Here is a 14,253-nt window from a genome sequence, read left to right on the forward strand (position 1 = left end):
TTAATGAATTAAGGGTCAAATTAGTTTAGCTTATTCCTGACTTTCAGGCTTCAATTTATGGAAACAAATTCATAAAACAAAACACTTGTGGGGCGAAGGGCATTTACGTTTGTTTACAGCTTTAGTTTTTTTTTTATATACATCTGCCATCCATGGAGTGTATTATTTTATGACTATCTGTGCATCTGTGAATTATTTTTTTCCTTTTCTTCTTGATAAATAAAGTTATGCGAATCCTACTGTCACCATAAGTTACAAGTAAGTTCTTCTTGATGAAAGAAAAGGTCTTATCAGTTTGGGGGTCAAATGTCAAGGTCACTGATATGGAAAGAATAAAAATGGTTTCCACACAGTACACAATTACACTAGTTCTTTATCATACACTTGGATCAAATTTTGTGGATATATTTTGTACTCATGATCACTTTGACGGAAAAAGATGTCTTTATTAATGGATCATATACTTTGAACATAATTTGTGCAGGGATTTAAGTTAAAGTATGGAAAAGGCCTGTTGAATTTCTGGTCAGTAAGGTCAAATGTCAGGGTTATTATTTCTCAACAAGCAATGGGTTTTGCGGAATAACCTTTGTTCCAGTATATGTTCCATGACCAATCTTTGTGGATCACTTGCACTTAGTGTAATACATAAACCAATAGATTATGAAGTTATAAGGTTAGACGTGATGGTATCTTTGATAAGAATATAAATATATCTTCATTTTAAGTATAGTTGAAGACCACATATCTGGAGCAAAGGGTCCATCGCTTGAGACTCTTTGGTCCCAGATCTCTAGAGTCAGCCAATCCCTCCTAGTGCCCTCAGATAGAACTGTCAGACATGGTGAAAGTATAAAGTGCCATTCATGGCATATTTGTTCTGGTTGTTAAGCAGTTGGATAATTGACTAGCACACCCATTTTGGGCATAATAATGAATGAATACATACAAGTCTTACTCATCTGATAATATTAACCTTTGTATCAGCAAGTATTTTAGATACCAATTAGTGAAATTAACCCATGCATGTGATATTGTCTCTTTTTTGAGATATTGTCTCATTAGATGAACATTCATGAGATATTGTCTCATTCTTGAGATATTGACTCATCCATGATAGATTGTCGCTTCGATGAGATGTTGTCACTTTCATGACTTTTTATTGTATTTGAGAGAAATAGCAATTCAGAGGAATATATGGTAGACCATTTAGTGTCTCAAGGAAAAAAAGACATCAATCAAAATACAATTGCACGGATCATCAGTGCTAGCCAATTAATAAAGTATATGAATTGTTATACATCTTATTGCTGAACGAGGCAAACACACTATTAACACTGTTTATGCAACAGGTATTACATTGCGCCAAGACTGTATGTATGCTCTTTTCATTTTCCTTGGTGAACATTTCTTTTGCAGCTGCATTGTTTCATAAGTCAAGTGTCCCATTTGAAAACTCTGTATTTCAGAGATTATAAATCTAAACACCCAAACACTGTCTTGACAGATAAATATCATACATTTGCTTTGGGTCTGATGTTTTTACACTTCAACTTTCTACGTTCAGTTGTTTTTACAAAACATTTTGAATAAAAAAAAATGGGGGTATATATTGTTCTTGAAATTGGCTTTAAAATGAATGAAAGTCATAGCTGAGGATCCTCATAAATACATTAAACGTACTATTAGAACTTGTAGTCCACAAAGTAAATGTTAATATACTCAGGTGTTTTGGTTTACCCAGGTGAATTTCTCAAAATTTTCATAGTTTCGATACATACGTAGGACTCATCCTTAGGGTGACAGTACAATTTAATTTCAAAATGACTTAGCGAAAATTCATCACATCTCTACTTATTTGTTTTCTAAATGTAATTTTATTTTAAATTAGGATCATCTGACCGTAATTTAATGTGAGCATTTGGTACGAACCGCTTCCGTAACTTGTCCATGAACTTCTTCTTTAAAGACCATAGGACACGTTTCAGTCAGGCATTGAATAGAGCGACTTGGCATACTGGTTGTGTATGTTTTAAACGAATAATAGCACTTCTTTGTAAAATAAGGTCGCCACTACTAAAATAAAGAAGCTGTTCAAACCATTTGTCAAAAAAAAAAAAAAAAAAAAACTCACACAGAAAAGCATTTGTCATAATTATATAGAACCAACGTGGGATGATGTCATTTAAAATTATACCAGTGATGCTGATCCGTCACCAAATATGGTCAGTATTACTTTAAATAGAACAACCTTTCAGTTCTTCTCTAACTCTGCTTAATACAGTTAGACTCCAATTGACAGAAGCCTTAATGGCAATGTGTCTTGGCAAATTATACAGATGCTGATCAGCCTCTGATGCCGACCATTGTCACTAATAACAGATAGAACTTCAAACGACTTCATTTCGGAAAACTTAATGGTGACCATTTAGACAGAAATCTTCCTTGAATGAAGGCCTTTCATGTTTCAGATATTGCCACCATTGGTAAAAATAGAACAAAAGACCTTCAGTCAACTTTTCCTATTTTGGTCAAATTACAGAAAGCATCCCTTGATTAGGATGTTTCAGATCTGTCCAACCAATGCGCAGATATGACTACTGTTACTAAAAATAGAAATAACTTTTTGTCTTTTGAAAAGGACTGAGCAGAAAATTACGAAGTTCGTCAGTTAACATTCGTGCATTACAACATTCATATAAATTTGTTGTTATGGTTCATGATTGGTGTTGTGGAAAGATTGTGTGTTTCGTTTTTGTGGAAGGCTTGATTTTATCACAATATTCTGTTTCTTTTGGATTTTGTCAAAGGCAGACATTTTGATTTATCTATCTACTACAGTTTTAAATGAAATTCTAGATGCGCATCCATATCTAGATTTTCTTATGTTGTTTGAAAGTACATGTGCAGTACACTTATATCCTCAGTGCCTAGCAATTTCGGTAGTCAAAGGTTAAAGGTCAATGACATTATCTTTCATTGCAGTATATCTCAGATGGGCTTTTGAGTCACTTAAGAGCTTGGTTCGATTTGGACATGTCTCAAAATTAATTAAAGATCTCCCCATTATTAGCTGATGTAGTTTGTTTGTAATCATAATGTTCAATGCTTGTGTCGCTTGAAATAAGCTTTGCTCACAACGAACTCTTTTCTTTCACTTTCAGCAGTATAACTTGTATCATATACATTATATCAATGTAGATAATTGGACTGAAAATAGCATTTCTCCCTTGCAGACCCACTAGTATTGCTATCTACAGACATAGTGGTTGACCCTGCAAGCGGAGAACACTTACCTCATCTAGACTTCATTTTGAAGCATGTCATTGAGTCTCCATGCTTAAAAACCTACAGAATAGACCCACATTCATTTGATGACTGCAGTATACATTGTGCAGAATATACAAAGCAAACTGTTGGTTTCCATATTGGTGAGCTCGAACGTCTTCCAAGTGTTGATCGACCACATATACGCACACTCGTTTCTATGGAATCTTTACAAGGTGCAGTACACGAGCAACCAACTTCTTCACTAGAGAAATCAGTTATCTTAGCTCATTATTTTTCTCCACATGACACAAAAATCATCCTGAAAAAGAAAGGCAATGCAAGAAAGCACCAGTTTGAGCTAGTATTAGAAACAAAAGGTTGCCATGAGGGTTATGTGAAGTTGTGTCCAGTAGATTCCATTGCTTGGGGTAAACATCTTGTACATGATGAAACTGGTCAATTATACCTGAAACATATACACGTGGATACAAAATTGAAGGCGTTTGATTCAGAAAAGACAATTATTCCCAACTTTATCTCATTTGTTTGCCCATGGCCATCTCAGGCCAACAAATGGTTTACTCGAGAAAAACCGTCAAAGTGGATATGTGCTTGTGCAACGCAGCGTTCAAAAGACAGTTGTCATGTAATACCAGTTTCACATAAAAAGAGTTCAAACAGTGAGATAGAATGGAAGTTCTCATTTATTGCGGCTGAGGACTGGGTTATTAATCACTGTCTTAAACAATTTCGTGCAAAGGTTTTCCATGTTTTAAAGTTTTTGGTAAGGACACAGGTGAAAGAAGAACTAAATGAGTTTAGAGATTTGATCCGACACACATTTTTCCATGCTTGTGATAGGATTGACGAGAACCTTTGGGATAAAAGGCCAGCAAGGTGTATTTTATACATAATAACAGACCTTCTGCACAAATTGCTATCTGGATTTGTTCCCCATTATTTTATGACCTCAGTCAATCTTATTGACGATCTGTCAGAAGATGCCAAGACCTCCTTGGTGAAGAAACTAAAGCTTTTGAGGTACAACCCTACTATATGCACCTATCTTTTCCTTGACAGCCATATGCTTACGTATACAGAACTAAGCAAAGAGTTCAATAGTGCAATAGATGACAGTGAGAGTCTATCCCTGCATGGAGATATCAAGCGATCTAAACGCCAGTTCTTTATTCCACAATATATCAAGAAGGTTTGTTTTCTGATAGCAAGGCAAATGTACGATGAGGCAGAGAAGGAATGTTTTTCAGCATTTGAAGAGATGACATCTGTTGAAAATGAAATCTCCTTTAATGAGTGTGTAGAGCAGGTCCTGATTAAACTTCCCATAACAGATAGGTGGTGCTTTGCTTTCTACCTTGACCATTTACAACATAGTTGTCTCCTGAGAAATATGTGTGAAGGAATACCTACAGAGCCATTGGTCAATCTCTTTGGACCTGACATTGTGTGCACTTTGAAAGAATTGAATGTTCCTTCGCAATCTGTCTGTCACCAATATGTTATTGACTTTGTTGAAAAGTTCACGAACAATTTGCTTTTACTTGGACTTCACCCTGCAGTGATAGTTGCGTTGAAGTTTTTCTTAACATTGATTTATGACCAAAATACTGGTGTCTACACGTACAGAAATATGTCTTTGGAAACTGTTCATCATTCAGACAGTGGGTCTCATTCATGTGCCCCATGTTCCTGTCAGAAAGTTCCTCCACGTCATGCAAATCTAAAGCGTATTGCCTTGCTGTACCAAAGATTCTACAGTTCATGCTGTCATGTAAAGAAGATGGATGTCTTCCAGCCTTTCCAACAACGCTTTGGGTTAATATGCGAAACTCTTGCCTCACAGCATTTTTATAATATTCTTTCAGAAATGCATGAACGTTATGAGAGACTTGACAATGGAGAAGGACGCCAACAGATGCCAGTTAAAGAGACCATGATATAAAATCGAAAAAGATGAAGCACTCTTGTACTTTTTGAATATAAGGCCGTGGTTGATTTATCCAAATTTAATTTATTCACGAGGATTATAAACATAATGGTAAAATACTTATCATATATTTCCGTTTTAAGAAATGATATTGATCACTTACGTAATCAGGAGTTGCCTCGCTTGGCGGTCAGCATTAAGAGATTAGTGTTAGGACTGGTCGGCCTAATGTCAGGATAATGTGACTGGGTAGGACACCATGCTACATGTCTGCGGCATTATGTCCCAGTGCTGGACATCACTATAAACTGCCACACGTAGCGATATGACTGAAAAATTGTTAAAGCTACGTTAAAAATCCAAATCACACACACACGTAATCAGGGTCCTTCCTCACATACATTTTACACTGAAGATGATAAAGCAAAACGCTTTGATGCAGGTTCTTTCAAAAATCTGTAATAAATCTTGTTATCACACAGAATGTGTGTGTTTTCATGTGTTTGTGTATGCTGTTTTCTTTAGGAAGTATTTTATATCAGAATGCTTTTTGTAGAAAAAAGCGTTAAACATGTTTCAGACAGGGTTTTCTTGTTAATATATTTTTAAAAGTTCAAAGAATTAAATTGTCCACTGTAAGATGGAACATGTTATGTTATGCTGTCCATGTATGTTACCTATTTGTTGTGTGCACAATATATCGAGTTCTCCACCATCTTCAGTTACCAAACTGTGTGGATCACTTGCAAGTTGGACAAGGAAGGAATCTATTAAGTTTGGGTCTGTAGATCAAAGGTTGAAGTCACTCATTAAATGAAGTAAAACAATTTCTGCACAATAACTGTACTTGTTTACCGCCTACAGTTATTAAACATTGTAGAAAACTTTCACTTGGGGTAAGGAACAAATCTACTAATTTGGGGGTGAATACATGAAAAGTCAAGGTCTTTGTGACTGAAGGAAGAACGATGGTTTCCGGACAATAACATTATTTCTGCGTAACATACCTTGATGACCTGATTGGGTAGCTTGCACTTGGGTTAAGAAAGAAGCCTATCACTATCGGGGTCAGACAGTCGACGTAATTGCGAAGGAAAGAATACATATTTTTCCATTCAGGAACATAATTCCGTCAGCATATAGCTAGATCAAACTTTATGAATTGTTTGCTCTGGGGATAATAAAGAACACTGTCGATTTTGGCCTTAATAGGTCGAAGGTCAAGGTCACTATGATTGAAAGCGGAATTGTTTATGTACAACAGGTTCAGTTCTTGTCTGTGTATTTTCACCAACGTTTATGCAATGCTTGCACGTTTGATAAGTAAGAATCCCATTGATTTTCTGGTTTTAATGTCAAAGGTCAACTTTAGGTTGAACTGAAAAAGAAATAATAATTTTTCGTCAAGATATCTCTCGTGCCTTGAGCAACATTTTTGGGGGAATTGCACATAGGTATAAAACAGGCCAATCAGTTTTTGAGTTCAGAAGATCTGAGGTCACGGTCGTGTCGTTTATAATGAGAACATAATGGCTTATGCAGATAACGTCAAGTTCAAATCCGCATACCTTATCAAAAGTTTGAGATGACTGAGACCCCATGATCAGTAATCTTCCATGTCAATCATGCCGTACAACAAAGATGACTATTAAAAGTGGAGCAATCGTATATGGTGCCATTTACATTGATCTTGCTTTAACAGAAGGTGTGCAATGCACAAGCCAAATTTTTATTTTATTCTAGTCCACTTTTTCTCAAGCTGACCTTATTATGCTATTTATAGTGTGTAAGCAGCACATTCCAGACAAATCATTTTTTTAAGAATATAAATTTAATCAGATCATTACATGTGTTGTTTTAAAGATAATATATTAATTCCGAACTGATGTGTAGATATAAATTGTGTTTGAGTGTAATATCCACTTTGATGTGTTCTGTATATATTTGTTTGGATAGGTTAATAAATAGTAAAATCAGATATTGTGGCGATTGAAAATCTTCATGTAGGTATTCCATTTATTTAGGAAATTGTCTTATCGTATGTCATTTTTCATTCGTTAACTTTACATTGTCAAAATCGTGCAGTACGTTTCCAGACTACACCGCTTTTTATTGCACGACACGTGTCTGAAACTAGCATCGTTTTAAGAACTACTTTGTAAACAAACAATGTAAGGTCATGTAGCAGACGATTTAGGTTTTGTTTTTTTAGATTAGTTAGTGTATAAACTAAACAAGATGTTTCGCCATTTTGAAAGTAGAGATGATATAATTAACGATGTGGACGAGTTTTTTGAGTCACAAATGAAACTTTCAAGCAAGGAAATGAATGAATGAACGTGATATTCGCAATGTTTACAACAAACTTGAAAGATGCAGTATTGAAAATACCATTCTGATCATTTAAAAAAATATTTAGGACATATTTGCGTAACGTTTCGCAAATAGAATGGTTGAGACTATGACCAGTGCTCTCTAGTGTCTCTAAAAATCGCATAAAAACATATCGAGGCCAAGAGCTATCGCATATCTTTCAGAAAACTTTCAGTCAAAACATTAACTTTGAGGAAAAATGCAACTAAAGGTTTTGGTAGAAAACTAAAAGCCTCAGAGCCAATAAGCCAAGGCGACGAAGAAGTCTTTTTTTTACTGGCTAAATGCATTATCACACAACAACTGGTTTGCAATTTTAGCCGTTTAACTTTTTTGATACAATGTTAAGGTAACGATAGAAGTTGTACAGGTTATGTACACAGCTGGGATTCCTGCAACTGACAGGGCATAAAGATATGTCTTCTTTAGCCGGTAATAAGTATGGCAGTACAGATAATTACAATTATGCATCTTGACTTTCCTAAAAATGTACCTTTTTCTCAGTTCTGCAAATCCAAATGACTTGGCCCGTATGATGGATTTCAAAACTCAATAGATATCACAAAATTGTACTGTAATTTCGATAACATTTCGACAGAAATCACATTTTCCTTGCAGCTTTCAGAAGGAAATAAATGTGATGTTCCACATTGTCATTTTGATCATTTCAATTAAAAGGATTCCTAATTTCCCAAATTAAGATTCCAAACAATCAATAGCAGAACTGAAGCACCGTTACAATTTCCCAGTCCATCCACTGCTCAGGTCACATGTACATCATACGGCCAATAAATGCAGCCAATCAAAGGAATAATTGAGTTGGATCGACAGAAAAATAACAAAAATAAAGTCTAACCATTCCAGACCAACTGGAAAAGTTGTTTAAATGCTCATTCATTAACATTATGACTCAAACTTTAAATTTTAAGTACACCAAAACGAGTATTAAATTTGAAACTAATTACGAGCGCGCGAGAAACTTCACTGGTTAGTGGGCGGTGTTACCTATGCAATAATATTGTTACTGTGTATTGATGAATCTACAGTTGTGTAATTTTTAAAAATACAACATAAAATTAGTTACTGTGTTTCTTGTTGTGCGTTCTTTTTATTACTAAGCCTTACGAACAAGAGCAAAATGAGTACATGACTAAAAGGGTACTGCATTTGTACTGGAAATATTAACTAGTTTTTTTTTTCTTCTGAGTGTTATGTATATTTTGCATTGTTTGATTATTGTTATTTTTTATTATTTCATTATATGATGTTGATAAGGAAACGTTGTATCTCGTGGCTATATGAGGCACATGTTTTATAGAACATACCCAAATTATAAACGGAGATGGCTCTTTCTCCGAATGGCCTTTAACCTTTTGGAGCTCTTCATTGCGTATATAGCAAGAATGTTTATATAGGCGGTCGAAGTGTCTGTTCATCTGTTACTAAACAGCATGGACAGTTATGTGGACATTTTGGAATAGAGAAACTTTTTTGCAGTTATATTAATTAACATGCATCTTAGCTGTTGTAAATGTTTTTATTACGTTTAGACAAGAAGCGTCGGAGTAAGATACTGTAAGATTGGTTGATACATACATACATACATACATACATACATACATACATACATTCATACATACATACATACGTTTATTGAGTTAGAAAATGTCGTGAAAAACATGACGTTTTATTGATGCGATGCTGTGTTGTGTACATGAATGTACCTGTTAAATATTTTTTAATGACAGTGTTATAAACCTAAGGTATGCACTATTTTTATTTGTTTGCTTATAGCTTTGATTGAGATTAGTGATTATTTGTTTGCTTATTGGGAGACGATGTTGGGAAGATATTTCTGAAACTGAGTAATTTCCCCATGTCTACGAGCAGAGGTCTTAATGTTATTGACGTGACATTGTGTAACACAGATTTGTTTCTTCAAATAGACCCTAACTGATTTTTAATATAAGGAATTTGCGGTATATTCTAATGTACAAGTGTTTAGTAATTTGAGATAGGTACATTTCTTTGTATTAGGTGTTTAGGTATTGTGTTGTGGTGCATGGCGTAAAGTACTAATCTTCGACCTGGAAAGGCTTCCTGATGAGTCATCCAGAAGAAAAAAACAAACCTAAAGAAAATCTCGAAGTGTGAAATTAGTATTTCGTGGTTTGTGGGCATTAGATGATTAGAGAAAATTTAATTTATTGTATTTGCGCGTTTGAAAAACTCTTTGTTTGACAACAGCTGTTGTCTGGCGGTCTTGGCAATAGGAAAACCATGGATCTCAAGCCAGGCTCACAAAAGTTGTTTGATTAGCTCGGTAGTGAGCCCCCTCCCCCCCCCCGCGTGTTACGATATATTTATGACTATTGTTTGGTGTAAATATTGTAAAATCCAAGTGTTATTCAATATCAAACATTTCCTTTCAGTTTGTGTTTGTAATGTTAACAGCTTGCGTAATATTTATGTCATATTGGCGATGCTTATTGTTATGTAACTATTTTATGATTGTCACAGTTAAATATCATTCATGACAACTCACTTTTAGATGTGAAAAGATACGATACATATCGATGCACGCAAAGATAAAGAGGTGAACGAGTACTAATTTATGGTTTTTGATGAATCAAAGTACCTTTTATAAAGGGGGCCCTGAGTGGCCAAGTGGTCTAAAGCGCTCTCCGTTACGGATCACTGCCATCTCACCTCTGTCTGCGTGGGTTCGAGTCCAGGATTCGGCAAATGTGGATATGTGAGAAAGCATGCCAGTAGCTTCTCGTGGGTCGGTGGTTCTTCCCGGGGTTTTCCCGGGTTCTTCCTCCACCATTAATACTGGTCGCCATGCATAGCCTATCTTGTGCTGAAAATGGCCTTAAACCCCACAACAACAACAACAACCTGAGTCGAAGAGGCAAAATTAAGTAAATCTTAGCAGGTTGATAATGAGCTGCACTTGGTAATATTATGACATGGAAAATGTTTTATATATCCTTCCGGTACTTACTACGTGTGTTATTAAATTAGAACCAGAAATGTTTCATTGCTAGGTCACATATACAGGCTAGAAAATATTCAAGGTGTTGCTACTTGCATAGCATTGAGATGTCCCTGGCATGCCTAGCTATTGCAGAAAATGCAATCAGAATATATTCGATATACCAAATTTTGCAAGTAATAGTTTGTTTTTTCCATTGAAAGCTTTTGAAATGTCTTGGATTGCTAGATACTTTTTATATTTATGAGAAACAAGGGTCTTTATTCTTGTCTTTTGCTTCTCATAAATGTAATTGTTTACTGTTCTGCATATTTTGATACAGTAATTATGTCAATCAACCGGAATCATTCAGACTTTGTATTGTTATTTAAATCTTTCTGTGTGATTGTCTAATTTATAAGAGTTGCAGTCCCAAACTAGTCGAGGTTGCAAAGGGCACAGGTTCATGGGTCTATTGTGCTGAGTCATTTATTGTTCGAGTTTTTATTGTTGCCTTTAACATTAATTATTTGTAAACCAATATGCAAGGAAACTGTTTCAAGATTAATTACATTGATTTACGTTTCATATCTGAAGTATATAGTATATTTCTAAAGCAGATGCAATGCATTTTTACGCATATGGTTTCTAAGAAGTACACTGGTGATATATTTTCTTGATAGAGTTAATATTGTTGTAAACTAGCATTTGAGAGGAATGAGAGTCGAGAGTTTGCATAGTTGTAAAATTATCCAAAGATTTTCAGCATTTTGAAAATATGATTCCGTTCCTGAATTTGAAACAGATTTTCCGCCATCCTTAGTTTGCATCGGAAATTATCGCATTTTTGACAAAAAAAGGTTTTGAACCATTTCCAGAAGAGTAAAATGTTTGATATAACTGTAAGTAACACATTTTTGATAGCATCTTGGATCATTGGTGCTATGCATATTTCCTTTACCTTTCGTACTATTTATAACATATCACCACAAGTGGGCTAATATGTTTTCCCAGATTACATTTATATTGTTTGATTTTATTTTGGATAAAATAAATGAACGATAATATCTGAACTACGTCTATAGCACATTTTTTTGGGAGTTAATCTGAACATAACTCAAGTGAGTTTATGTTATGGTATTATGTCCAGCATGCATCATTTGCCACGCGGCATTTATTGTCAGCCAATAATTACTATTTTCAACTTCACCAAAAACACTGGACAAGTTTCCACTAAACGTTTCAGAGAGTATCAGGGCATGAAAGTCTTTACATTTTTCGAAATTGATGCTAATCCGAATTCAGATACGTGTGGCGTTGCTAAAAATAAAATACCCTTTAAATGTTTTCTCAAAACTACTGAACAGTATTTCACCAAATTTGAATGAAAATATCCAGTATGAAAGTATCGAGTATGAAAGTATCCAGTATGAAAGTATCCATCCAGTATGAAAGTATCCGGTATTAAAGTATCCAGTATGAAATTATCAAGTATGAAAGTATTCAGTATGAAAGTATCCATCATGAAAGTATCCATCATGAAAGTATACAGTATGAAAGTATCCAGTTTGAAAATATTCAGTATGAAAGTAGCGAGTATGAAAATATCAAGTATGAAAGTATCCATCATGAAAGTATCCAGTATGAAAATATTCAGTATGAAAGTATCCATTACGAAAGTAACCATCATGAAAGTATCAAGTATGAAAGTATCCATCATGAAAGTATCCAGTATGAAAGTATCAGTTATGAAAGCATCCAGTATGAAAGTATCGAGTATGAAAATGTCCAGTATGAAAGTATCGAGTATGAAAGTATCCAGTATGAAAGTTTTCAGTATGAAATTATCAAGTATGAAAGTATCCAGTATGAAAATATCCAGTAGGAAAATATCAAGTATGAAATTGTCCAGTATGAAAGTATCCAGTATGAAAATATCAGTTATGAAAGTATCCAGTTTGAAAGTGTCCAGTATGAAAGTATCCAGTATGAAAATATCAGTTATGAAATTGTCCAGTATGAAAGTATCCAGTATGAAAATATCAGTTATGAAAGCATCCAGTATGAAAGTGTCCAGTATGAAAGTATCCAGTATGAAAATATCAAGTATGAAAGTCTCTAATCATGTACAAATGATGCCAACTCACCAAAATGTACAGCCACTAAAAATGAAAAGCATCTATACAAAATTGTTTGATCTGCCGACATAAACGGCTACTTTTACAAACACGGAAACATCCTTCGCACAACTTCTTTTCAATTACCCATTAACAGAATTTGACCATATTTGGCATAAATCATTCCAGTATAAGAGCCTTTCAAGTTTGGACATATGATGCCAGTCAGCTTTCAGGCATAGATGTCATTACAGAAACGTAGACAAACCTTCAAGCTATTTCTTTGAGGAGACTTATGTGATGATTTTGTTTCTCCAAAACTCTGATAGAAAGCATCATGTAATGAAGGGCTTTCATATGTATACAAATAATGCTGATGTTCAATCCATGATAATAACTCGTAAATAAAAGAGAAAACATTTTAACAAGTTAGAAAGTTACGAAGACTAAATTGAGTTGGACTAATATTCGCCTTTCAGCCTGGTACATATGATGCCTTTAAATAATTAAAAAACGTTTCTAAAATAGAAAGAAAGAAAACAATGTCAGCAACCATTATGCTGATCCAGAATTATTTGGTCTACAGCACTTGCATATGTAGAGACGGCTAGGTGCCGTATCTCGGGCTGTCTTGGGCCCCTTGTAATATGCTGCATATAGATGCCAGTAAGTATACAGAATTATGCAATTATTAACGACAATTACATACATAATTACATAGGTGAAACATCTTCAGGACTTAGATCAGGCTGCAAATTTATCATTTCATGTTCATGAAGCTACCTTATCGTTAACTCTGGGTCACAGCTGTCATTTAAAGTGACACTATTTGGTATTGAAGTTTTGATAAAAAATGTATCTTTTGTTTTGAAGTTTTTGAAAATGGATACATTAGTGGATGTATCTTCAGCAGCAACTATGCTTAGTAATAGGCTTTCGGTTAGTGAATGTATCTTCAGTAAGAGATAGCAAAATAAGTGTTTAAATTTAGTCGACATATCATGAGCAGCAATTACGCGAAGTTACAGGTTTATGTGTAGTGGTCGTATCTTAAAGAACACTACACGAATCTGCAAGTTTAAGGTTTTCTCTGGATTTCGCAATTTCATTTGTGGCTGCCTAATGTGACGAGACTCCTTACGTACATGCAGCCCCAATAATGCCAAAAATGGTCTGAAAAATTTTGTTTAGTTTTACAAACATTAGTTTCTGTATCATCTTTGTTGGCTCAATATACTCTCATGAATATTAGACGTATGTTAATTTTTGGTTAAAATTATTTGGCCTCGCATCACGAAACGGGAGCCCAACAGTAGCCATTACTCAGTCGGTCAATTCGTGCGTTCACACTTGCAAGTTTTAAACAGGTGATATGCAAACCGTACATATCTGGATGCCGTTAAGCAGGTGATATGCAAACCGTACATATCTGGATGCCGTTAAGCAGGTGATATGCAAACCGTACATATCTGGATGCCGTTAAGCAGGTGAATTGCCTTATCCTTGATAATATACCTTTAAATTTGTCTTTTCGGGTCCAGTTTTGACCTATTGCCCCTTTTCCATCA

General features: G+C 34.9%; 1 protein-coding gene across 12 annotated transcripts in view; it reads left to right on the plus strand.

Moving 5' to 3' along the window:
* LOC149793030 (uncharacterized) overlaps positions 1 to 14,253 on the plus strand; it is a 200,174-nt gene that overhangs the window by 59,505 nt on the left and 126,416 nt on the right. The window contains exon 8 of one of the 12 annotated variants that reach the window (XM_089966920.1): positions 5,157 to 11,641. The exons of the other annotated variants lie outside the window; for them this stretch is intronic. Coding sequence (XP_089823046.1) covers positions 5,157 to 5,233 — 77 coding nt within the window. The 3' untranslated portion in view covers positions 5,234 to 11,641. Of the gene's footprint in view, positions 1 to 5,156; positions 11,642 to 14,253 lie in introns of those variants that run through there. 12 annotated transcript variants of the gene reach the window in all.

Source organism: Sinohyriopsis cumingii, chromosome 8 (assembly GCF_028554795.1).
Source record: "Sinohyriopsis cumingii isolate HCF-2022 chromosome 8, ASM2855479v2, whole genome shotgun sequence".
NCBI classification, from domain to species: domain Eukaryota; kingdom Metazoa; phylum Mollusca; class Bivalvia; order Unionida; family Unionidae; genus Sinohyriopsis; species Sinohyriopsis cumingii.